Source organism: Setaria viridis, chromosome 9 (genome assembly GCF_005286985.2).
Source record: "Setaria viridis chromosome 9, Setaria_viridis_v4.0, whole genome shotgun sequence".
NCBI lineage: Eukaryota > Viridiplantae > Streptophyta > Magnoliopsida > Poales > Poaceae > Setaria > Setaria viridis.
The window spans coordinates 55,607,775-55,631,969 of record NC_048271.2 but is presented as its reverse complement, the minus strand read 5'-3'; the positions used below and the strand labels follow the sequence as shown (position 1 = coordinate 55,631,969).

At 48.2% G+C, this 24,195-nt stretch overlaps 3 protein-coding genes and 1 long non-coding RNA gene across 11 annotated transcripts; 2 read left to right on the top strand and 2 right to left on the bottom strand.

Annotated features, from left to right (window-relative positions):
- Positions 1-527: 527 nt before the first annotated feature.
- On the top strand, positions 528-5,041 carry LOC117837053 (uncharacterized). Its single transcript, XM_034716614.2, has 7 exons — positions 528-2,235; positions 2,311-2,401; positions 2,494-2,651; positions 2,748-2,799; positions 3,464-3,543; positions 3,666-3,759; positions 3,852-5,041. The coding sequence occupies exons 1-7, from the start codon at positions 1,066-1,068 to the stop codon at positions 4,445-4,447; spliced, it is 2,241 nt and encodes a 746-aa protein (XP_034572505.1). The 5' UTR covers positions 528-1,065; the 3' UTR covers positions 4,448-5,041.
- A 2,128-nt stretch (positions 5,042-7,169) lies between these two features.
- Positions 7,170-10,770, bottom strand: LOC140221070 (uncharacterized). 4 transcript variants are annotated; one of them, XR_011896964.1, is made up of 3 exons: positions 10,120-10,770; positions 7,515-9,209; positions 7,170-7,435 (listed from the first exon to the last, which is right to left on the bottom strand). It is a non-coding gene; the product is annotated as an uncharacterized lncRNA (long non-coding RNA). The 4 variants fall into 4 exon arrangements; XR_011896965.1 differs by having other exon boundaries at positions 7,170-7,649; positions 8,399-9,209; XR_011896962.1 differs by having other exon boundaries at positions 7,260-9,209.
- Positions 10,771-12,028: 1,258 nt separating this feature from the next.
- Positions 12,029-18,293, top strand: LOC117839906 (pyridoxine/pyridoxamine 5'-phosphate oxidase 2). Of its 5 annotated transcripts, XR_011897130.1 has the most exons (10): positions 12,029-12,213; positions 12,289-12,338; positions 12,423-12,480; positions 12,590-12,622; positions 12,742-12,837; positions 13,133-13,300; positions 14,169-14,305; positions 14,935-15,898; positions 16,381-17,258; positions 17,364-18,293. XR_011897130.1 is itself a non-coding variant. In XM_034720342.2 (8 exons), the coding sequence occupies exons 1-7, from the start codon at positions 12,103-12,105 to the stop codon at positions 14,268-14,270; spliced, it is 618 nt and encodes a 205-aa protein (XP_034576233.1). In that variant the 5' UTR covers positions 12,029-12,102; the 3' UTR covers positions 14,271-14,305; positions 14,657-14,872. The 5 variants fall into 5 exon arrangements, 3 of the variants coding, with proteins under 3 accessions (XP_034576233.1, XP_034576232.1, XP_034576231.1); XR_004636919.2 differs by lacking the exons at positions 16,381-17,258; positions 17,364-18,293 and adding an exon at positions 16,013-16,328; XM_034720342.2 differs by lacking the exons at positions 14,935-15,898; positions 16,381-17,258; positions 17,364-18,293 and adding an exon at positions 14,657-14,872.
- On the bottom strand, positions 17,208-19,899 carry LOC117839905 (short-chain dehydrogenase TIC 32 B, chloroplastic). The gene is made up of 7 exons (XM_034720339.2): positions 19,069-19,899; positions 18,854-18,936; positions 18,536-18,692; positions 18,348-18,429; positions 18,145-18,232; positions 17,978-18,024; positions 17,208-17,666 (listed from the first exon to the last, which is right to left on the bottom strand). The coding sequence occupies exons 1-7, from the start codon at positions 19,548-19,550 to the stop codon at positions 17,418-17,420; spliced, it is 1,188 nt and encodes a 395-aa protein (XP_034576230.1). The 5' UTR covers positions 19,551-19,899; the 3' UTR covers positions 17,208-17,417.
- Positions 19,900-24,195: the final 4,296 nt, after the last annotated feature.

Below are 24,195 nucleotides of genomic sequence, written 5' to 3'. Positions count from 1 at the left end.
CCAACAAGCCCAGTTGAAACCTGGTGCGTGGTCAGCGAAAATGACACACGAAAGACCAGAGATCGCGCGTGAGACTTCTCTGGGGTTTTACTGAGAAAATATACCTTTCTGTACGTGGTTGTTGGAAATTACGATTCTATTGTGTATACAACATCCATGTTTTTTTTAGCTAAAACCACCACTGGAGTCATGTAGTATTAACCAAGTTATGTACATGAATGTTGAAATTGCGACTGCATGCTTTTACGATCTTAATTGAGGGATCTGATTCTATGATTTGAATATGCGTTTTTAGTGATCATGATCTTAGTAAAAAGACTACAATCCGATTTAGAACAATAACGTGACATTATATTGTTGCTGCGATTATGATAACCAGCTGCTCCCGATCTGGACAATTTTTCGAGCAAAATTCTGCCAAGAAAGTAAATGAACGATATACCGTGCCGTGCGTGTAGCGAGTCAAAATGGACAAATAAAAAGGCGAGCGAGCACTTTCAGTCCTATTGTTTGGCCCTCGTCGCGGCTTTGCCGCCTCCGACTCCGATCCGTCCCCTCCCCTCCCTGGCGTGGCGAGCCTCCTGCCTCCCTCCAAACCTGTTCCCAACCGATCCCAGAGATCACGGTCCCCATCCATCCCACCATCGCCCATCGCGCTCTCTCTCTCCTCCGTCTCCCTCGTCGTCCTCTGCTTTTTATTACTCTTCTCCACTCATTAGCTTTTGGTTGTTGTTGGTTGGTTCCCTTCTTGAGAGTTGCGAGAACCCCCGAAACCCAACTGGTACATCATCATCCATCCCCAAGCGGAGAGAGAGAAGAGCCAAGGATCGGAGAGGCAGGCAGGACGCCAGCCGCAGTGGGCGCGCGCCATAAGGGGAAGCACGCGCGACTCTCCCGAGATCCAAGAACCGCGAGATCCGCCCGTACCCTTCGCTTGCAGCCGTCGCCGGCGAGTTCCTCTTCCTTGATGCAGCCGGAGCGCTGCCTCGAGTTCTTGGGCCCCCGGAGATCAGCGTGGTGATTTCGTCGAGCTCTCTTCTTGCAGCCCGGTGCGAGTCCGTGTCCATGGCGCGCTTCTTGGGTGCCGGGGAAGAGCAAGAGGAGTTCTTTGACTCGAGGGAGGTCCTGTCGCCGGCGTCAGTCTCGTCGCCGGCGAGTTCCGGTCGTCGCGACGACGGGTGCCTCTTTGACGAGTCGCTGCTCGAGGTCTGGGTCAGGGACCCGTGCAGCGTCCAGGAGCGCCGCCAGAGGTTCGCCAAGTCCATGGGCCTCTTGGATCCGAGCTCCCACGGCGCCCGGGCGGACGAGGAGCCGTGCTCGAGGCCTGAGGCCACCGAAGAGATCCTACCGGCCAGCCCCAGTGCCGACTTGTTCTCAGCCGCCCCTACCTTTGCGTGTAGGGGAGGGGAGCCGACAGCATCCGGTGACGATGGCGCTGGCACGGAGGAGTTGGAGTGCGTCTTCAAGAACCTGGACGATGGCACAGTGTTTGTGGTCGACGAGATGGGCAAGGATGGGAGCTTCCGGAGCCTTAGGGAGAGGCGGTCCAACCGGACAGTAACTGCAGCAGAATTCGAGCAGACCTTTGGCTCATCACCTTTCATCCGTGAGCTGATGCGGAGGGTGGATGATTCAGATGAACCTTCCACCCCGGAGAAGACTCTGATGAGGAGAAAGTGGAGGAGAAGGCTTGGATGGCTGCGGAGGCTGGGCATTGGTGCTTGTGTTGTCGATGCAGAGGAAGATGATGAGATCAATTCAACATCCTCCAGTTCTTGCCGGAGCTGCTCTGGGAAGGTTGATAGGGTCAAGGTGAGACCATACAAGAAGCGGTCAAAGGAATTATCTGCAGTGTACAAGGGCCAAGTCATCAAGGCACATGAAGGTGCTATTGTGACCATGAAGTTTAGCCCTGATGGCCAGTATCTCGCTACTGGAGGTGAGGACGGGGTTGTTCGAGTGTGGCGGGTCGTGGAAGGCGAGAGGCCTGATGACCGTGATTTTGTTGAGGATGATCCTTCATGTGTGTTCTTCACAGTCAACGAAAACTCAGAATTGGCTCCCATCAGTTCCTGCGAAGGGGGTAAGAGCAAGCATAGCAAGAGTTCAAAGGGGGCTGCAGATCCAGCCTGTGTTCTGATTCCTCACCGAACCTTTGCGCTATCTGAGGATCCTGTGCATGAATTCCATGGGCATGATGATGTCATCTTGGATCTTTCATGGTCAAAGAATAGGGTGAGTTGAAGTTAAACAGTGTTTCTATGCACCCATGGCTGTTTTGGTCATCTAACTTTTACTTGCTTTATGCAGGAATTGCTTTCTGCGTCCATGGACAAAACTGTTCGATTGTGGAAGGTTGGGTGCAATAGTTGTCTGAAGGTTTTCTCCCACAATAACTATGGTAAACTATCTTCCCTTCCCTGTAACTGCTGGATTACACTGCCTGGCTCTTTAGCACCCCATGCTGACATTTTGGATATTTCTATTATGCAGTGACATGCATCCAGTTTAAACCTACAAATGACGATTATTTCATCAGTGGTTGTATTGATGGGATGGTGCGTATTTGGGATGTTCCAAGATGCCAAGTTGTGGACTGGGCTGACAGCAAAGAGATAGTCACTGCAGTTTGTTACCGCCCTGATGGAAAGGTTTGTTCAAATATCATTGCAATAATCAAATTTTACCAAGTGATTGTCTTATGCACCTGAAAGTTAATAGTTCATACTTGTGCTGGTTTCATTCAGGGTGCAGTGGTTGGGACATTAACAGGGAACTGCCGTTACTACGACGTATCAGGTAATCATTAGTTATTCTGTTCATGAGACTCTTTGATGTTTGTGCACTTTCTGATTATTGGTAAACTAATGTCTGTAGAGAAGTAGCTTCAAACAACAACAGTATTTGTTTGTTAATATGTCAATATCGTCTTCTTTCATGTGGACATCATAGATGCATATGCAGTTTGCCAATGATGGTAATATCATGTTTCGTCCTTGATATGAGAATAGTGACGGTTGGACTATTGCTAACCTCTGGCTGCTACATATATTGTCTCAGATCTGTCTATGCGTACAAAACCCAATGTCCTGCAGCATCAATGTTCCAGTTACATTCATGATATAACCGCTTTAGGCATTACGTTGAATGTGCTACTCATAGGTGAAAAGCTAAGCCTATAACACTTAGCTCCCTTAACAGTCATAACCAAAGAGCACTTTATGTTGGCTTCCTTTCTGTTACCATTAAGATTTAGTGTGTAAGTTATTATACCAGTAAGTTACTGATTAGGAAATTTGCAAAATAGTAAAACTTGTTTTGAAGCCTTAAGAAAGGCATCATTGCAAAGAGCTGAGTACAGGAATCATAATTTCCTTAGCTGCCATTTGTTTAATGTGCTGAAGTATGATGTTAATCAAAGCATGAAGCATAATTTCTAATTCATTGTCCATGTATTATTCAGAAAATCATCTAGAGCTGGAATCCCAAGTCCCCCTGCATGGCAGAAAGAAATCTCCACTTAAAAGAATAATTGGTTTCCAGGTATGGAGCTACCGATCTTGTGCACCCCTGCACACTTTATTTTTTTTATATTGAATATTCAGAGTATCTTTAGGATGGCCATCGATTCTTATATAGCCTTTTTTCATCACTTGCATGAACAGTATTGCCCATCTGATCCAAAGAAACTGATGGTGACATCTGGTGACTCACAAGTCCGCATTCTCGATGGGGTTCATGTAGTTTCTAACTACAAAGGTACTAACGCCTCTTGTTAGATTACTTCTGGAAGTGTTTCATTGTTGACCCCTTGCCCTTAAGTTAACATGCCTTTCTTTTTTCGATACCAGGGTTGCGAAGTTCAAGTCAAGTTGCTGCATCATTCACACCAGATGGAGATCATATTATTTCTGCTAGTGACGACTCCAGTATCTATATGTGGAATTATGCAAACCAAATCGCCCCCATCACAAGCCGTGTGAAGACCATATGGTCATATGAGCGCTTCTTCTGCAACGACGTGTCTGTTGCAATACCATGGAACGCCTCACCTGCAAAGAGTTCCATTTCTCTGGCTTGCAACATCCCTTCTTCACGGCAAGAGGTATCTGATGAGTTTCGCAACTTGCAAGACTCTACGTCACACTGCCATGCTGAAGATTCGCTTGGAGGTGATAACTTGTATCAATTGCCATCTGGTAATTTCACTCTGAGCAGCGCATTCTTTGCGGAGTCGGTGCCAAGGGGAACAGCGACATGGCCTGAAGAGCAGCTACCATCCAATTCAGTGACACCATCATCTACCTTGCATAAATCTCAGTACAAGTTCTTGAAGACTTCTTGCCAGAGTGCGGCCTCTCATGCTTGGGGTCAGGTCATAGTCACTGCAGGTTGGGATGGCCACATCAGGTCATTCCAGAATTATGGTTTGCCTGTGCAAGTGTGACACGGTACAAGGCATGCATCTTTTCACTATTGCTTGATCAGTGGATATCCCAGGGACGGCAGCTGAGAAGTCCATTGCAAAACTTTTATGCCTCTAGAAGCTTGGTTGGCTGAAGTTGACGCTCGTCCAGATTATGATTACAGTACAAAGAGTCACATGGTTGGGTGCTTGTGCTGAATTGCTTGTGGACCAGAAATTGTATGTAGTCCAGTGGTCCTGCAAGATCTTGACAGCGTTGGCACATTGTGGAGGCCCGGTGAAGATGGATCGCCTCACGAACCAAACTTTGCACAACGAGTGGGGTTTGGGCAGCAATTGCAATGCCTTGATGTTGTTTCTTTTCTTTGCTTGGGCTCCCTTTGGGGTCCTTCGTAAATATATATAGTGGATGGATGAACATATTTTTGGCCATTCCAAGTCCCCTTGCCCTGATCCGAGATGATCCACAAGGCGAGTGGGGAGGTAGAGCTCACTGTTGGATAGGAAAATTCAGTTCGGGGGGTGCACATATTGGATTCATTTCATTTGTTCACATGCCATCACCATTCACATCATAGCCTGCCTTTATGATGAACTGTGCATAGTTGATGCTTCCATTTCTGTGTGCTGGAGACGGCATTGCCCATTGCTTCGTGGTGGACACGGTCAGGTGGCTGTGGGGGACCTTTGTGCAGGCCTTTCTGGATAGGGATGGTGCAGTTGGGTCTCTGATGGGTTTCCTAACTCTAGGGACCAGCCTGGGTATGGGAGCATGGGGACTCATGGCCATTGCTGTTTAAAGCTGGGGCCATGTCCAGATCTTGGCCTTTTACTCTCCTGCATCGTCATGTCTCTTTTCTTTCAGATCCTCCGCATCTTGGTGCCATCTCTGCCTAGGAAGTTGGCGTTCGATAAAAAAAGAAAATAGCCATAAGAAGTTACAAACTTGTGCCCAGCATTTTACACACTGTTTTGTTGTAAAGCTTCCTGCCCAGAAGTCCATTTTCCCCCAAGTTCAGAAGCAAGGGTATGTTGAATTTTGAGCGAAAACATTAAAGTTGTTTCAACTATCGCTTGTGGCTCCTAAACTCCGAATGCCTCTGCTGTGACAGAGAGAGGAGAGAGCAATGTCGTCAAAGCAAAGTCATGGACCGTGGGGTTGGGAAAGACATGCATGCCCAGTGCAGTGCTCAAAAACGTTTCTGTTTTATTTCCAAAAAAATAACGTTTCTGCAAGGCTGAGGCAGGCTGTGACAGGAGCTGCCCACAAGCACAAGGTGATGATGCCCATGCCCAGCTCGGACATCAATCTCGATGGTGGCCTGAGGGCTGTCTGGTTTTATCCAGCAGAATAGCAGGTGATGATGTTCCAGTGGCCGTGCTGGGGATGGGGGGACGATGGCCGTGACTGTGACGATCCCCATGCCGTGACCCCTGCGGCTGCGGGGGACAAGCCCGTGTGAAGGTGAAGTGTGAAGCCAGCAACTGTAATTTTCAGATAACGCCTGCCTGCGACAGTACCCTCTCACTCCTGCTGCGTCATCAGAATTCAGAACTGAACTGAGATGATGGCGTCCTCTCATCTCATCTCATCTCTCGCCTCCCTCCTGGCTCCTGCTGATTCCTGAAGGAAGTTTTTGTCTCGAGGTAGACGGAGAAGTCGTCCCCGTGACTGTGAGCGCGGGTCCCGGCCGCCGGAGGGCGACGTCCCAGGAGGAGAGAGGACCCATCGCCATGGCCATGCCGTGCCGCCATGGGGATGGATGGGGAGCAGAAGTGATCGAGGTGATGGGCCGGTTCAACTTGCGTGTGCTTTCGTTGATGCTGCTCGGATGTCCCTGCGCGTTTCTCGTTACGATTTGAGGTGTCATGAGCCATGCGGGGTGCTGCAGCCAGCCATACAGGCCGCCATGACCATCTCCACTCCGAACAATGGAGGTGGAGGATTGACATGTCCAGACCAGAGGCGCCATGTGGCTGCAGCTGATCCTGGGATTAACCGAGCGGTAAGATGAGTTCCACTGTTGGAAGTGGTGTGTAATCCACTGCACACGCCGCTGCTGGCTGCTGCAGCACAAGACCACAAGTGAGAGGATGGGAGCACTAGTTTTCCTCTTTGGTCCCGTCCTTGAAGCTGATGTATGCTACTGTTTGGGTGTACTTGATGCCATGCTCGACATGATAGGGAGGATTCTCTCCTGCCTGCTTTTCCTTGTTGATAAACCAAGGATAATGGCGTCCTCCAGTTCCCAGGTCACTATCCGGATATGCTCTGTGCTCTGCTGGCTCACAAGTGACCAAAAGCAAAACACTCATCGATTTGGAGGGTATCTTCTCAATCAGCGTACCTTGTTTTGTTGCTTTTACCGCATGTCATTTTTTGTCACAAGAGTTTTACCGAAAGCGTAGTGCTAGTATCCGATCCCAGATAGTTGGCCATCTTGACCAGTTCATAACTACCAACGTGATTCACTCTAGTTTTTTCTACTAGATAGGATCGTGCCTGTGTGTTGCTACATGTAATAAAAGTATAAATCCAATTCATTCGCATGAGAGTACACAAAGTATATGACATACTGAAAACCAAGCGCCAAAAGCAGAGCTCGACAAGTACCGAAGCGATATTGTCATGTTAAATCAAGCATTTAAGAATTGCAAAATAAAGTTCTAAAGATGCAGATTAAAGAAGAACCGAGTGTATGCTCATCAAGTACCGAAGTATATGGTCATACTACAAGCAAAGTAAGGAAGAACCATGCGGTGCTATGCATTTATTCCTTGGTGAATTACAAAATGAAGGTCTAAAAGATGCAGATGAAGAGGCACGCCGATAGAAATTCCTTTGCAGCTACTTCTTTATCGTTAAAGTACAATTTTTACATTAAAAAAAGCTTCAGTCATTTCTGATTTTTCTTCTTCGCAGGCATTTACCAACAAAGTCCTTGCTGATAGTGATAACCGGATATGAGACTTGATTAGAATCACTAATTAAGAAACTGTGCTTATGACCTGTTAATAGTAATAAGAACGGAACTATAACCCCATGACAAGAACAAAAGCATTCAAAGGCTGGGTGGGGGACACGCACGCATAGCAGGACGTCAGTGCTGCATGCGTGAGGTAGTCTGGAGTCGCCGCACTTGGAGCCGCAGAGGGAGTCACTGCACTCAGAGCCCAACGGAGATCAGCGACGCTGTGGTCACGCTCCAAACTATCTGCGTAGCTGCTAGCACATGCCAAATATTCCATTGAAACACAGTCAGACACCCACTTTTACCCGAACCACAACTGCATAAAACACTATCTTTTGCTGGCTATATAAAACAGCTAATAGATAAATAATAACGTAGAGCACTAAATTTGGAGTTTCTACATTTATATAAAAAACACCTGCAGATGTTGCATCATACTATTCAGTACCACAAATAAAAGACAGGAGCTTTTTAAAACAACCTGAGATCAAGACCGGAGCTTTTTAACCGGTTGCCAATATAACATCTCATTGGGAAAAACAAATGTACAGCACCAAATCAATGATCATATAGTAAGCAATAAGTTCCTTACTCAAAATCTACAGGAGTTGAGTATCTAAAGTTAACTTCCAGAAATTTAGAAAACACAATAAGAAAAATAGATAGATAGAAAATCAGCAACTGATCATGTCCATGTGTTTTATTCTTCCTAAACTGACACCAGAGCCAATTCATCAGGCAAGCGGGCTCACGCACATATGCCTAAAAGAAGCCAGCAGATTTCCAACTACTCTGTTTCGTATAACAGGCATATGTGGTATCTATACTAACACTCTCAGGAAAACCAAAATTACCATGATGATACTACGAAAAATTATCTACACTCAGTAAAACTTAAATCTCTATGGAGACTATTTCATGGATAACTTTAATTGACAATTAATTTCGTATAGCAATAAAAAACTGAAGACCGGAGACCCTGCTTAATTTCACTCTGTACCTGAAACTTCACTCTTCTACGCATGACCAACATTTCACTGATGGGTACAAAGTAACAAGCAGAGAATTAAAGCAAAAGAGGCTGGCATTTTGCATTGGTAATGCCTGCTTGCAAAACAAATAAGAATATCATCCAATGTTAGCACAGCCATAAAAATGTGTTAGTATGTTAAATTATGAGCATTCTTGGAATTCACATTTGCTCATTCCAATTCAAACCCAATTGTTGAGATTCACAAAATGTTGCTACCCTCTATTCAGAAAACAAGATACTTTGCAAGCCAATATGACAATAATATTTCAGCAGGGAAGGATGCTTGTAATTTGTAAGGTTCACTAATGCTTGATATATATTAGCAAAATATGAAGCAATTTCATCTTTCAGAAATAGTCTGTTGATTGGTTTCATTGAGATAATAAAAACATGGACATCAGACTGCCTTTTCCGCCTCCAATGCTGATTAATCTCTGCTACTTAAAAAGGGAAACAGGGAAGCATAAATATCAAATGGTTCCTCAGATGTGACCCATTTTATATTTGAACTGCAGGCAAAAGAACCTACTTATTTTTCATGTTTGAAGTACAGGAAAGCTCAAACTGGTTTTGCTCTCAAGCAGCATACGCCTTGTCGACTTTGTTGCCGATGAACAACTCTGCTTCAGCTTGGCCACACCGGCTCTTCTACTCTGGCCGAGCCAGTCCATTCCTCATCCCTCCTCGCTACTGCCACTCCCTTCCCTCGCTCAATGTCTCCTGGATAAAAGAAACCTTTCTCCATTTCACTAAATGGAAAAAAAAATCAATCTGCAACCTAAAAGAAAAAAGAAATGCAGAAGCAGAACATTCAGAATTGCAGATGTACAGTGCGTACGTAATTTGGTGTATGCATCTATAATTTCAGATATACTCTAGATCTGATGCTGAAAGTAAAAGAAACAAAATAACCAACAAAATTACACCAGAAGAAAGGGATAAAAGGTACCAAACAAATTCGGTGTATTGAATTACTGGAAATCACTTTGATAACATGTGGCTAATATACACGTCCACTTGGCAGACATATGTGAATTAGCCAAGCTGATTAGTAAAAGCACCATGAAAAGGATGCTCAAGCATTAATTATCAACACAGGTGTAAGCAAGTAGCTGTTTCTTAATGCTTTAACATACATGTACCGCTGTCCACTGAACTGGTTCAACTGAATGAACCAAACACAATATGCGGTGCAAAGTAAATTAAAAGGATGATAGAATTTATGATGTTGTAGGTAGAATTTTATTGGTAGGAAAAAAACAATTATAGCATTTACAGCTTTAGTCAGGACAGGCTTAGATTCGTGGTCTTCAGTTATGTGAAAATTAATTTTGCTTAGATTCCAGTTGCTTAAAAAGAATATGATTAGCCAATTAGATTACTATAATTCTTTCCAATGAGTTACAGAATGAGATTCTACAAAAGGACAAAGTCTATGAAGGTAGAAGCATCTCAGATAGAAATTGTAGACTAACATTGTGAGAAAATTGAATGGACCATCAGTCAGTCGAGTATGACCAACATGCTATTTTTTGTTGAATTGAAATAAGCACCAGATCAGGACTTACAAACACGCCTTTTACTATGTAATAAACTAAACAATTTGAAATTATTTTGACATGACCAGAGATCAATGGTGACGCACAGAAAAAAAATGAGAACTTGGATCCTGATTTGGTTTGACTAACCTGGGGATCCCTCTATGTCCAACAGTGAGAGAATTGATGCTTGGGAGCTCTCAACGCGCCACCATCTACATCGCCCATGGAGAAGCAAACCCGAATCTACCCTGCGTGCTCTTGCATCTCACCAAGAATGCATTATAGACTCATGCGTGGATGAAGAACTTCACCTTCAGGCCACCAAGAAGTATGGCCTATCTTCAGGCCATCATTGCTTCCCATCCACCAGGACCAGGATGCAGAAGTAAAACTGTAGAACCTGCAGGATGGAGCAGGCCCTGCACGACCCGCGCCGAGTTGGGCGAGGGGAGCGAGGGCGCGGCGGAGGCGAGCGCGGACGCCCGCCGCCGCCTCCGCGATCGCGATGCCGTCCCCCGCGCGGGGCTGCTGTACTGGGCAGCGGTGGCCCGCGGCAGCCCCGCCGTGGCTGCGCCGAGGAGCAGGACGATGCCGGCGGCCGCGGCGGACGGCGCGGGAGTGGACCGGCAGGAGGGAAGGAGGGCGTCGAGAGGGAAGGAGGGGGCGGAGGGCAGCGAGGATGGGGATTGGGAAGGAGGCGGCGGGACGACGGGGGCGGCGGCGGCCGAAAAAAACGGGGTGCGGGGGAGGCGCGGTGGAGCAAGCAGACCCATCGGCGTAGGGATGGCAACGGGCGAAACCCAGTGGGGGCAGAAGAACACACCCGCCCCCACCAGAGTTGAAACACCCCGTCACCCGTACCCGTCACCCGTGACGGGTCTTAAATTTACCCAGACCCGTCACCCGCGTGGGTAACGAGTACCCATCAGGTGACCCATCCATTTAACAATAACACAAGATCACAAAGCTAACATCATCAAAAATTCAGAATGATCATGCAAGTATGCAAGCAAGCGTTACAACTTACAACTTATAACATGTCCTCGACCGCAGCTAATGATCAACTAAGAGTTCATAACACAATAATTAACTAAGAGTTCATGACAATAAATTTCAACTTCCTTGATGCATCCTTCAATGGCGAGACAGCTCCGTTTCTTGATGGCGCGTGATACCTGCACAAGGTTCCTTGCATCCACGGGAGGTGAAGCCATCCTTTACAGGGAGCGACGATGGCGTGGTTGGTACAGGCGCAGGGAGCGGCGGCGGCGTAGACGACGCAAGCGCAGGGTGCAGCCACGCAGGAAGCGAGGAACGAGGGGTCGAGGCCTCGAGGGCCGATGGATCAAACAGACGCCTATGGGTTGCGGCGCTACTGAAGGAGGATTAATTGGAATGCTAGGGTTTTCTCTATATACTGTTTAATGACTGGATGGATATACGTGTCATACTCAAATGGGGGACCCATCGGGTAACGGGTTTGGGGTATACAAAAACGCACCCGTACCCGCTTCACCCGATGGGTGAGGTAATCACCCAGTAACGTACCCGTGGGGGGCAAAAACCCCAAACCTATACCGTAATAGGGTTTTTACCCACGGGTAAACGGGTCGCGGGTACCCGTTGCCATCCCTACATCGGCGGACTAAAAAAGTTTCTTCCTTTTAATTTTTTTAGCTGTAAAAAAGGAAATTATCAAAATACCATTTGTAAACTTATCTCGATTATTTGTATGGGTATGGCCCTCTTGCATGACTCCAGCAGTAGGAACACCGTCACGTATGAAACGATCGGGCCATGTTTGGTACAAAATATTTCTCAAGTTTTAAAACGGTTTTACAGAATTTTCATCATCCCAGCTAAAACTGCAATTTTAAATTGTTTGTTGAAAATTGTAGGAGAGAAAGAAATCCTTTGCTATGAAATGTTTCTGTATTCCTAATGAGATGGTCCATGCCACATGCCCACAGGCCACATCACTGATCTACGACCGCACAGCGGTTACCGTTCACTGACGCGTGGGATCCACATATGAGAACGAATCGGGTCCGTTAATCTGCACCCGTCTCCAGTTTCGTGAAAGCGCGCGGCGGCGAGAGGAGCGGAAGCGGCGACCGGCGACAAGCAGAGATGGCCGGCGGTGTCGCCGCCGCGTCGGCGCTTTCGAGCCCCTGGAAGGCGCTGCTCCAGCGAGCGTTGGACGCCAACGCGCACCTCAGGCACTCCACCTACTTCCAACTCGTACGTTTCGAACGCCTGGTTGCCTTCCTCCGTATTAGGGAAATCGAAATTCGCTCAACTGTCGATTCGCTGCAGGCCACGGTGGGCGCCGGCGGCAGGCCCGCGAATCGCACCGTCGTGTTCAGGTATCCGCGAGCGCGCGGGGTTTTGCGCCATTCACCCTCCATTTTTTCCACCCTTTTTTATTTGGAATTTGAATTTGCAATTAGGGGTTTCCAGGAACACTGTGATAAGATTCAGATTAACACGGATACCCGAAGCAACAAGGTGCGTTTCTATGCTTGTTAGTTGATAACGTCCCTTTGATTTAGCGGGGGTCTTTTTGCTGCTCACTGATGCCTTATTACCCTTCGATGTGTAAATTTTGATCGAACAGATTGGTGAGATAAGTATTTGTCCCTTCGGAGAGGTGCGTTCTGAAGAATTCTCACATCCGTATCTCGTGTTATCCAATTATCAAGATATATGCAGAGCATTTCAGATGACAAGTTCATATAGAGAAGGGCCTGATCTTGTATGATCCTGCAGATTTGTTGGTACTTCACAGACAGCTGGGAACAATTCCGTATCAGCGGAAGCATAGATGCAATTGATGGCTCCAGTGCAGACCCTGCCAAGCTCCAGGTTATTTTATGCTATATATGGAGATATGTTAGAGCTAGTGTTGTGCCGGTTCGGTTGCCTGGACAACAGGCAGTTGTTCTAGGAGTTCATTCAGTTTAGCTTCACTTCATGTTTACTCCTGAGGTTTCTTCAATGTCACTCGGACTGAAACCATATGTTCTTGTCACCTCAACTTTCAACTCTAAAAGCTTTTGCATGTGCTTATCTGTGATGAACTATATATGCTTATATAGGCAGAGCTGTATGTTTAGTCCATGGTAAACACTAAAACAATGGTCTGTCACTTCTTTTTCAGCACAGGGAGAAAGCTTGGTTCGCAAGCTCTGTAAAGTCAAGATTGCAGTACTTAGGACCTCAGCCAGGTATTCCTGTTGTAGATGAGGAGCAAGCTAAGGATGTTCATCTTGAACCATCAGCTGGCCCAGTAGATGCCTTTTGCCTTCTTGTTCTTGATCCAGAAAAGGTTAGCTGCATTTTTTTCATTCACTTTGTTAGTGTTTCTCACATGTTTTTTGATACCATGTGTTTACTGAACTTATGGAGAAGTGCTGTGTTTACTGTTTTCATGCAGTTTATAGGTCTAAAATTTGGCTTTGGCTATTGATAGGAACAAGCTATTCAGTCCCAACCAAATAATATATTCCGGCAAAAGTTGTGTCAATTCAGAATTATATCTTTGAATTACCTTCTATCTCCCTAATTGCTAGTTTATGATGGTTCCCTAGTTGTGTGTTAGCATAAAACCATTACACTGGAAAGATAGTGTGAGAAAATGATGAGTTCAGCACTAATTTGGAATCAAGAAAGCTGATGACTCTAGTGAATTCATCGAATGTATTTTTGTTGCATATGTGTAGTTGTAGTTATGTTTCTTTATATTGTAGTGAATCCGTGCACCTTTTTTGTTTTTGTGATAAATAGAGCTCACATTTATTTTGTATCCCTATCTCAATGCCATATTGTTTTGATTCACTGCTAAGTGGGCGTTGCCATTAACTACCAAAATATCAAAAAATCCTGGCAAAATATAGCAGCTTTCTGTTATTTATTTGTTTATCTAAAGGGGCCAACTCAGACCAACCAGGGACACTATTGTTTCGTGTTAACCAGCTATGAGCCATTACTTGGGTACTGCCAAGTACCCATATGAACCAGTACTTGGGCTTGGTATTTTTGTCGAATCCTGATTGAAACTTTGGTTACATGCTTCACCCATCATTAGATATTCAGAATGCGCAGGAAATTACAAAATCAAGAGCTAACTTTTGTTGAGAATACAAGTAGTCTTTTTCATAATTAATCATCTAATGACCATTGTGCTTACTTCCTAGGTTGATTATTTGAACCTAAAAAGCAACCAAAGGTTGATATTCACAAGAAGGCAAAAGGAAAATGGCTCCAGTGATTGGATGGCTGAAAAAGTTAGCCCGTAATCTGCTGTTAGAAGTTTGTTTGCGAACTTCTCGAGGTAAGAAAAAAAAACTATCATGATTCCTTTTTTTTATTTGCGAGTGTCATTTATACATTTGAGATCTTTTGGATGCTCATACATTTGAGATATCAGGAATGCTTTGTTAAAATCATGGTGATTTGTTATTTATTATACCTGAACATACAGGTAGAATGTAATATTGACAACTACTGTCAATAAAGGGATCTTCACATATCCAAGAAATCTTACCCAGCAATTAGCTTGTTATGGATACATGTACTGTTTTGTTTATCTTTGCTCTCATCAGCGTGTAGGAGCTATTGATAGCCAATAAGAAAGTTGTTATCTTATATGCATGATTGGTGGCTTCCCTTTGGAAACTTATAGAAGATAAAGACTGTATGGTTCAATTGAAGAAGATTGGAATTCAAAGGTTGTACAAGGATTTTAAATTCATCAGGAAGGCCGTAGGGGTGAACTCATTGACTTATCAGATAATGTAATCCTATTCTGTATTCGAAGTAAGGAGGATGGGTGGTTAATGTTTGGATGAACTGTTGTTTTTCTGCATAAGGTCTCAATGGAAAATTCTTCTTGCTGCCATTGGCCGTACCCTTGAATTTTGATGCCACTTCCATGATCTTATTGTTTTGGGCTTTTGGCAGTTACCAGTGTGAGCAGAAACAACACTTGGCCTCGAACCATCAGCATATGGGACGCATTAAAGTGTCGTGTCTACCGTTACATTGATGAGCAGAGCTAAAGCCGTTGGACGGTTGGAGAACTTCAGGTCATCTGGGCAGGCCTTGAATGCGGCCTTCCAAATCAAGAGCTGGTTGCTGTTACCTTGCAAAGCCAAGGCAAACACATCACATGAGCTGCCCGTTGTTTCTAACAGTGCAGAGCAATATACTGATTACTGAAAGAAGCTTGTGGCTGCAGTGGGCCGTGGGTGCATAGCTCAGCGTCTGATTATGAACAGTTTGAGATGAAAACGTGCCAATGGCGTTTTGTCATCGCAAAAGCAAAGTGGAAGTGAACTGTTGCTGTCATTTTCTGCTTGAGGCCCCAGCTGCAACTTGGAGTGTATGGTTGGTGATGTCAAGTCTACAACCATATAACTATTGATTCATCTTGACCACTATATCTCTGCGGACTCAATCATCTGGCACTTGCAAGGAACAGATAACCATGAGCAACTTTCAGGATGAGTCAAGTGCGACTCCACTGCACTGATTGGGGAGGTCAAAGGTGGCTGTTAAATTGGGTATCAAGCTTTTGCATCGAAGACTTTTGGCAGCCTTTTTCTCTCTTTCTCTACTCGGATCTGGTATTGTTGCGGTGCCGAACAGAAGTCAGTCATGCCTTATCCCTGCGCTTTGCAGCGCACACAAGGGACATATGTTTGGGTATAAAGCGGCTGTTTGGGGTCAACTGCGAGGCTGGGCCTCAAAGTTGTTAATGGTAGGTTCGTTAAGAAAGGCTGAGAAGGCCCTCATGCATGGTTTCGTCTTTCTTTTTCCCTACTGGGCCTTTGATGGTGTAAAGGCCTGCAAGGTGTGGGCCATGCACAGCTAGACATTACTCACGCCACTGGACAGCACTCACTCAGTCTCCACCCTCCACAAGGTATCGTGATCTTTCTCATCTCTTGGTTTCATATGAATGAGTTGTTTGCCCCAGTTTAATTTATAGTGTTAATTGCTTGCGCACGCATCTTTACATCTGGTTCATTAGCTACAGAAGGGAGACGAGATACTGCATGTACAAGTTCAGGCTACTCCTGCATCAAGGTGCAAGGGAAAGAAAGGAAATGCAATATTTAAGATGAACCTAAATTAGCATGGTACCATGTCCATTCCCTGTCATTTCAGCGCATAAGAGTAAAGTTAGCGGTGACGTCTAGCATATAGGTTTAAGCCTTCAAAAGTGCACAAGTTTAGGCTCTCAGTAGCAAGGACATGCTATATTGCTATCTACAGTCTTCTACGCACGTAGAGAAGGATTTTGTACCGTGCAAGCATCTGGTTTTCCACATTTTGATAGACCACCTAATTGTTGCCCCATACAGAATGCATGATCACCTTCTCTTTCATTTTTTTTTGTGGTAGGTTGCGAATTGTGATTATCCTCCTCCAGAAAAAAAGAGAGGGAGGAAGAATTCGAGTGGATGTCGTCACCTACCATCCAAAAAAGGCGGCGTCACCGTCTCATCCCGCAAAGCAAAGCGAAGCAAACTGCTTCGGAGAAACATCCAATTCTCCGATCGCTACCGCCGAAACTGCCAAAGGCTATCGAAAGGTACAAGCAGCCACGAGAGCCCAACGCAATCATTGGCACGGGCGGGGTCATGGTCATCGCTCATCAGATTCATCGGATGGATCACTCCCACCGCACTCCATCACTTTTCTTTCACAACTCCGAAGCCACTCCCGGCAGCAGAGGAGCGCACGCATGGGCTGGCCTGGCCGATGGATCCAATCGAACAAGACAATTCGTCCATCCACTCGACCCCCCACCCGTGCGTGCGGTGCGGTGCGGTACGGTGCATGCACCAGCCAGCACCCCAGCAGGAGATGGATGCTGGCCGGACGAGGCATTGTTCCGATCCAAGCGCAAGCGTGCGCGCGCGGTGTCTCGACGTGTCACCTTTCCTGACACGAACGGATAAACTAGCGCCCGGCCCCGGCAGATCGATTGATTCTATGGATGGATGCAACAGGAGCTGGGCGGAGCATGCATGCGCGCGTATCTCACTGACATAAGGAACCATATGCATTGCACACATGCTGCTGCTGTAGGACAAAAGCAAGCGCACGTCATATGGTACTTGCCACTGCGTATTACTGTCGCCGACCGACCACCACCATGTACACACACAGGTCTCAACTCTCAACTCTCAAGTAAATGGTCCAGCTTCTGCAATGCTGCTCGGAAAGACAGGAACACACAGCTGGCTGATAGCCCTGAAGATCAAGTTACATTACAGGTACGTACCTCGCTCTGTGGTGTGCAACATGGCACAGCTAATTTGCTACTAATAACAGTATAGGAGTATACTACTACTTGTATTATAATGCTACTTGTATTGTAGGAAGTATTGTACAGACATCTCGCATGGCAGGCCGTCGATTATCTCCATCAGGTTTCAGGTTCGCCGGGGCGGCGGCGATGCTGCTGTACCTGTGTGCGCCGGGACAGGGAGCAACAGCAGCGCGGCGCTTCGGTCGTGGTGGTGGGCGTCGATGATGGCCTCGGAGATTTGCCAGAGGCGCGCGGCCTCTTGGCGGTTGGTGGCGGCCGGCGACGGCAGCGCCTCGTTGCAGTCGGCGAAGTAGCGGCCGGACACGCCGGCCATCCTCGGGTGGGCCGCCACGTAGCACGTGGTCGCCGCAGCCTGCAGCCAGCAGATGGGGGAGTTAGATGGATTGACCGAGCGAGTGACCGCTGCCTCAGCTGCTCAGCTCTCCGCAGTGGTGGGGTTTACTACTGGTGGCCAGTGGATTACAACGGGCGCGGCGGCAATAATTACAGACCAAATGAAACCCCATCTGGCCATCTCTCTCTCCTACGCTCCGAGCGCTGCTGTGCAGGTTGCGCAGAGAGAGAGAGAGACCTGCAGCAGCGAGCAAGAGAGCACGGGACCCAACACATGGCGCAGAGCATAAATTTAAAGAGGATTTGGTGGAGGGCACGTTAATTAATCACCTGAGGGATCGTTTTCAGCAGCTTGGACAGCAGCAAGAACACCAGATCTGCAGCAGCGCCAAAGAAAATTTATCCCAAGCAGATGCAGCAGACGAGTCAGTCAGTTGACAGTGCGCATCATCTATCATGCAGCATCAATATCATATCCACTGGACTATATTACTGACCTGTGAGGACGCCTTCGCGGTCGCGGTTTAGGCGGGTCCTGACGATGCCCGGGTGGACGCAGTTCACCGTCACGTTGGCGCCCGCCTCCTGATCGAATCCGACCGCACGCCCGAAAAGGAAAGAGCTCGGCTCAGTTCATAGATGGTCACATGCATGGCATGGCGAAAGCCGAAAGCGATAGAAACCTTAGGGACGGACGGACCTGCAGGCGCGCGGCGAGCTCTCGGGTGTGCAGCACGTTGGCGAGCTTGGACACCGCGTACGCCTGCGTCGCGTCGTAGGGTCTGCATGTAGCACACAAGGGAATCAATCCACTAGCTTAGTTTCATCGATCGGAATCAATCGATAGCCTAATAAGTATATATAGGAAGAGGAAGAAGAACAGCTCACATCTTGCGTCGGGTGACGAGGTGAAGGTACTCTGCCCAGTCGCCTGCGAACCAGCCGTGCACGCTGGACGACACGTTGACGATGCGGCCCTGCACACCCGTCGCCGCCGCGGTCTCCGCCATGCGCCCCAGCAGCAGCTTCGTCAGCAGGAAGTGCCCTGTGTGCATGATTCATTCAGACACCGAGAGGAACACTCCCTCATCAGTTGGGTCATCGACAGGTACCATGCTGCACCGGTAGAGAAGAAATTTGCTACTGCGGCTTCTACGTTCTAGCAGTTACGTGTAACAAACAGCACGTGCTTGCGTAATAACCTACCAAGGTAGTTGGTGGCGAAGGTCATCTCAACGCCGTCCTCCGAGAGCGCGAGCTGGCCGTGCGAGAACTTACCGGCATTGTTTCTGCACATCAGATCACAGATAGAGATATGATGAGTGCCTGAGGAAATAAAGGAAGCGAGCGATCGGCGGAGCACACTTGCAAACTAGCTAGACGTGTGATGGAAACGAAACGCAAGGAAGAGGAGGGCGTACATGAGGAGGTGGAGCGGGAGGCCGAGCGCGAGGAACCGGTCGGCGAAGGCGTGGACTGAGGCGAGCGAGCTGAGGTCGAGCGGGAGCACGAGGACGTCGGCGGCGGGGCACTCGGCCCGGATGCGGGCGCGCATGTCCTCCGCGGCCTTGACGCTCCGAGCCGGGATGACGACCCGCGCACCGCGCTTGGCCAGCACCCGCGCCGTCTCCGCCCCGATACCCGACGTGGCGCCGGTGATGATGGCGGTGACCGCGCCCAGGTCCGGGCACGCCGCCGTCACGTCCTCCGCCGTCGACTTGGACCCAAACCCCGTCGCGCCGGGGGACCCCAGCAGGTACCTCGCCGCCTGCAGCATGCTGCCGGGCGCGAGCACAGGCAGAGCGGCGGCGCCTGGCCGGCGTGAGAGCCTGAGAGGTGGTGGACGGGGGAGAGAGTCAGAGAGAGGCCGAGACGGGGAGGAATTAAGGCGCCGACCCGGCATTTATATAAAGCTCGGGGGCCACGCATGAAGAAGCTACCACTAGCAAGCAGTAGAGGGAGAGAGTCAGAGAGAGAGGGGGTGGGGGGCGATCGGGGAAAATGAGCGAGAGAGGGAATTTCTCCGCATTGACTGCGGCCCCGCGGCGTGCGGCCGTGGCGGAGCGCCAGCAAATGCGCGCACGGGCTTGGTGGCTGCGACCGCCGCGGGGGCGGGGACGGAGGCGACGCATCACCGCGCGACACGACGCTACGGCTCGCCGCTACTTTTCGGTGTCCGTGCGGCGGTTTCTTTGTGCGATCTCTGTGTTGTCTGCCGTACACGGCGGTGACGACTGGCAGGCATCGTCCCTCCCGCCGGAGCAGATCCTTCTGCAAGAATGGAGGTCATTAACATTAAAATCTACTAGCAAACGGTGTTGTTTGTGCTGCGGAACGGAACAAACAAAAACCGCTTTCGTCAACAGTGACTCCGCCGACTGGTTCGCAGGTCGCTCCTTTCCTCCGGCGTGGCCGCGAACGTGCGGTTGTTTTGGGCCACTCGCGCTCGGGGCCCCACATGACCACGAGGAATATGGTCAACTTCATCTGCATGTGGAAATCGTTAGGTCCACCTGATGCCTTCCTTACCGGCGCCATCACATGTTTGGTTGTGGCCACTGCACAGCGCCCGCCCCCTGTATTATTCTTTTTTTTCTATGAAATAATTTTTCATTCAATCATCGAGTACTCCATTACCTCCTTTTGCTCTTCTTATTATAACGGTAGATCCTGCGTTTCAAAGTCTTTGTGAGAGTAGTACATTACATGCTACATGTGTATGTACAAATTAGAGAGAAGGGATGGGTCTATATATGCAGTTCATCATTATTAGACGAGAGAACATTGCGATCTGCAACAGAGCAGAGCTCGTAGCAGAAAAGAGTTATGAACGTTGACCAGAGGGCCGCACCGTACGCAGGCCGTTGCCTCGCTAGGTGTAGTAGACGACGCTACGATGCGGCTCCTGCTTGCTGCTCACTGCAGCGGCGCATGCATGCAGCCATTCGCCGGCGCCGCGCCATTACATCGAGCTCGGCCTGCACTGCCTGCGCTGCAGCATCCAGCTACGAGCCACCTACACACAGGTCTAGTGAAGGAGTAGTATGCGCGTCGTCGTAGGCTCGTAGCCATGCAGAAAGCAATGCAATAAGCTCGCTGCTGCCTGCTGGTCCAGCCATTGACTTGATGGATCGCCGTTGGGGCCGCTGCCCGTAGAAGCAATATGGCAATGCTAGCTCGTGGCGGACCGGAGCTGCGGCTTCTCTCCTGCCTCGTCGATCGGGGTATATACGCTACGTGCGTGCTACCACCGGCTTGCAACTCAACTGATGGATGGGACGAGACGCTCCGACAATGACATGGGCGTGCCTGGTGCGCCTTCGGCTGTCCTGGACTAAAATTCATATTACATCGAATATTCGGAGGTTAATTAGAAAAATTAAATATGGGTTAATTATAAAACTAATTACATAAATGGAAACAAATTCGCAAGACGAATCTATTAAGCGTAATTAATCTATCATTAGCATATGTTTACGTAACATCATATTGTCAAATTATGGACTAATTAAGCTTAATAGATTCGTCTCGCAAATTAGCCTCCATTTGTACAATTGGTTTTGTAATTAGTCTATATTTAATAATTCTAATTAGTATCTAAATATTCAGTGTGTCAAGAATTTGAAGCTCCTGAAGAAACAAACACACCTTCGCGAAGATCCTCCGTCCAGTAACATCCTGCGACGCGACAACTAACCACGTCACTTATTTCTTGCTACTAGTACGCCTCGATGTAGCATGGAGTACCAAGCACTACTCGCAAAACCACCAACAGTTCACCACGCACTCTCCTTGCGGCGTTTGAGACCGTGTAATCTCTTACTGTATAATATACTACGCGGTTTGACAAAGCAGATGTGAACGTCATCGTCCCGTTTGAGGCTTGACAAAGTGAAGAGAGAAGGCTCTGATCGTTTCCTTTACTGCTCACTGCCTCACTGTCGTGTCTCGGTATCGTCTCGTTCTGTGCGTGCAGTGAAAAAGCGGCTCTTGCACCGTGGCCCGTGGGCAGTAGAGTGACCAGCCTACACTTGGGGGGTCGTTCAGGCTAGCCTGCACCGCGTGTAGTAGTAGCTGCAGCGGCAGCGGCAGCGCAGGCAGTAACTCCGATGATCCAAGGTTAATTTCTCCACAGTAGCGCGCCTGCCACGCGCACTTGCCTCTGTCACGCTCACACGCCCGTAAATCCTGTAGCACTCAGGTGCGGTCGGTAGAGCTGGGTCTGATTATGATTTTATATGATTTTATATATATGTATGGAGAAGTAATTCTGTGGCTGAAAGTGATTCTGTTTAATTCTCTAGCTTAAACTTATAAAATAAGGATGGAGAATCACTTCACAGAATTAAAAGAAACTATATTTTTTAGCTCCTAATCTTTTAGTTCATTTTAGAGAATCACTTCATAAAATTAATAGAAAAATAATTCTCTGTAAAAAATTACTTGGCAGAACTCCTACTGAAATGAGCAGAGAATCAGTCGCGCTGCAAGCTATCGCGCTGGGGGTAAAACACAGCGCTGCAAAATGCCCAGAGACGACAAGGGTGGTCAGGGACTCTCATCGGGTCAGCAGGTAATTGCTCGTACAATACAAGCGGGCTGCGCCATTCACTTGAGGTCACGCCTGGGGGTAGCAACAAGCGTTCAGCTTTGACCAGCATGAGATGAGAGATGAGGATGCGTGCCATCGATCAACATCATAATTCAGAACAGCAGCAGGGGAAATGACTGTGCTGCATGCCCTGCTGAGACTGATCCGGTGCGCTAGCTGCTGGATTTCTGTTGGCATCACTCAGTGGATTAGTCAATGCCGCGCGGCTGTCGCGAGAGGAGACAGACAGCTTCGGACACGGGCATTCAATTACTACCATACTACTCCTTTACTTGGAGAAGAAGAGGAGAGGACTCAGGACTGGAGGAGGAGGGCGACAACCGAGAGGGAGGACCCGAGGAGGAACTAGGAAGGGAAGCCATGGCCAGCGCTGTTCAGCTACAGGTGTGCTGCTGGGCTAGCTGGAGTCCCTAGCGCAAGCATGCATGCTCTCACTACAGAAACCTATCAACCTGGTGCCCCGGGCCTGTCCACCTTATTCAGCACAGCTCCATTGATGCGCTGCCATTACTTGCTCGCATCGGGTTCGGATAAACTAATCCTTGCGCCCGGTGCTCGATGGCAAAAGGAACGACCGCGCGCGCATGAGATCAAAGACGGTGATTAGAAAATGGTCCAGTCCAGCGTGATGTTAAGCTGAGCTAATCACAACGCAAGCAGTATGACATTAGTTGTAATCTACGACCATAGCAGGATTGAGTAGTGGGGACTACTACTGGATGGCTTTGAGTGGAAGAAATGAACAAAGCAGATAAGGAAGGGACCAGAGCAGGAAGGTGAAAAAACTAGCAGCTGGTGGTACGGACTCCGATAAGATTGTGGCCGGAGGCTGAGAGCACAGTAGTGCATGTGAGTTTGAGTTGCATTTCGGGAGGACAAGGAAACACACCACGATGCCCTGGCCTCCATGTTGCTTGTTGCACGGGACATAGCAGCAGGTTAGGAGGTCAGCGCGCTGCATGCCTCACTGTCTCAGTGCATGGATTCGCTGCTGCTATGAGAAATCTGATTAACTCAACAGCGTCAGTTGGTTTCAATGGCCATCTTTCGATAATAATCCATTTCAATTTTAACATCAGCTGACATCACCCGACTGAGACCACGACCCCAGGTCTCAACCACACGCTTGGAGAGGCGTGCCACGTCGGGATGCGGACCGTGGAAGAAGACGATGGAATAAAGCCGCGGGCCCCCACCGCAGCGAGAGGTTCCATCCTACTATCATCAACCATCTATTCCCCTGGCGGTCCGGGCAAGTTGCCATGCATCGCACAGCATCAGAGCTCGCTGATGTGGCTGTTGCGCGCGCCACAGGACGAGGACGAGCGTGCAGCCCATGTCGTCCTCGGCGACATGGCGCCCCTCACGAGGCTCGCGTAGTACTAGGGCTCGCATCGCATCGCACTATCGCGGTCACAGGGCAGGGTGGCTGGGTCGGTACCCCTCCCTATAGACGAAGCCATGTATGTGGTTGCATCATCCATTCCATCACACGAGCGGGTTCGACGTCGACCGCGCGTGGAGTACGTCTTGGCCTTGTTTAGTTCCCAATTTGGGAGTATCAAAGTTGGGAGTTTGTCATAAATGCGCAACTGTAGCATTTCGTTTGTATTTGTGAATTATTGTCCAAACATTGACTAATTAGGCTTAAAAGATTCGTCTCGCAAAGTGCAACAAAACTGTGCAATTAATTTTTGATTTCGTCTACATTTAGTACTCCATGCATGTACCGCAAGTTTGATGTGATGGGTAATCTTCTTTTTGCATAGTGTCAAAATTTGAAATTTGGGGGAAACTAAACATGACCTTGTGTTGCTTACGGATTTTGCCGATGCGAGCACTCGTGCGTGTCAGGTGTCACCGTCACCTCATCCCACCTTCACATCTTGTACCGCGGCCCCATGCATGCACAACCCAGACCTTCTATTCTGTGCGC

Excerpts from the sequence above, each read along its gene's own strand:
- LOC117837053 (XM_034716614.2), top strand. The coding sequence starts at position 1,066 with ATGGCGCGCTTCTTGGGTGCCGGGGAAGAGCAAGAGGAGTTCTTTGAC. Across the intron at positions 2,236-2,310 it reads TTTCATGGTCAAAGAATAGG|GAATTGCTTTCTGCGTCCAT; the intron begins GTGAGTTGAAGT and ends TGCTTTATGCAG. Across the intron at positions 2,402-2,493 it reads TTTCTCCCACAATAACTATG|TGACATGCATCCAGTTTAAA; the intron begins GTAAACTATCTT and ends TCTATTATGCAG.
- LOC117839906 (XM_034720342.2), top strand. The coding sequence starts at position 12,103 with ATGGCCGGCGGTGTCGCCGCCGCGTCGGCGCTTTCGAGCCCCTGGAAG. Across the intron at positions 12,214-12,288 it reads ACTCCACCTACTTCCAACTC|GCCACGGTGGGCGCCGGCGG; the intron begins GTACGTTTCGAA and ends GATTCGCTGCAG. Across the intron at positions 12,838-13,132 it reads CAGACCCTGCCAAGCTCCAG|CACAGGGAGAAAGCTTGGTT; the intron begins GTTATTTTATGC and ends CTTCTTTTTCAG.
- LOC117839905 (XM_034720339.2), bottom strand. The coding sequence starts at position 19,550 with ATGCCGGGTCGGCGCCTTAATTCCTCCCCGTCTCGGCCTCTCTCTGAC. Across the intron at positions 18,937-19,068 it reads CTCCCGCTCCACCTCCTCAT|AAACAATGCCGGTAAGTTCT; the intron begins GTACGCCCTCCT and ends TCTGATGTGCAG. Across the intron at positions 18,233-18,347 it reads AGCTCGCCGCGCGCCTGCAG|GAGGCGGGCGCCAACGTGAC; the intron begins GTCCGTCCGTCC and ends GGATTCGATCAG.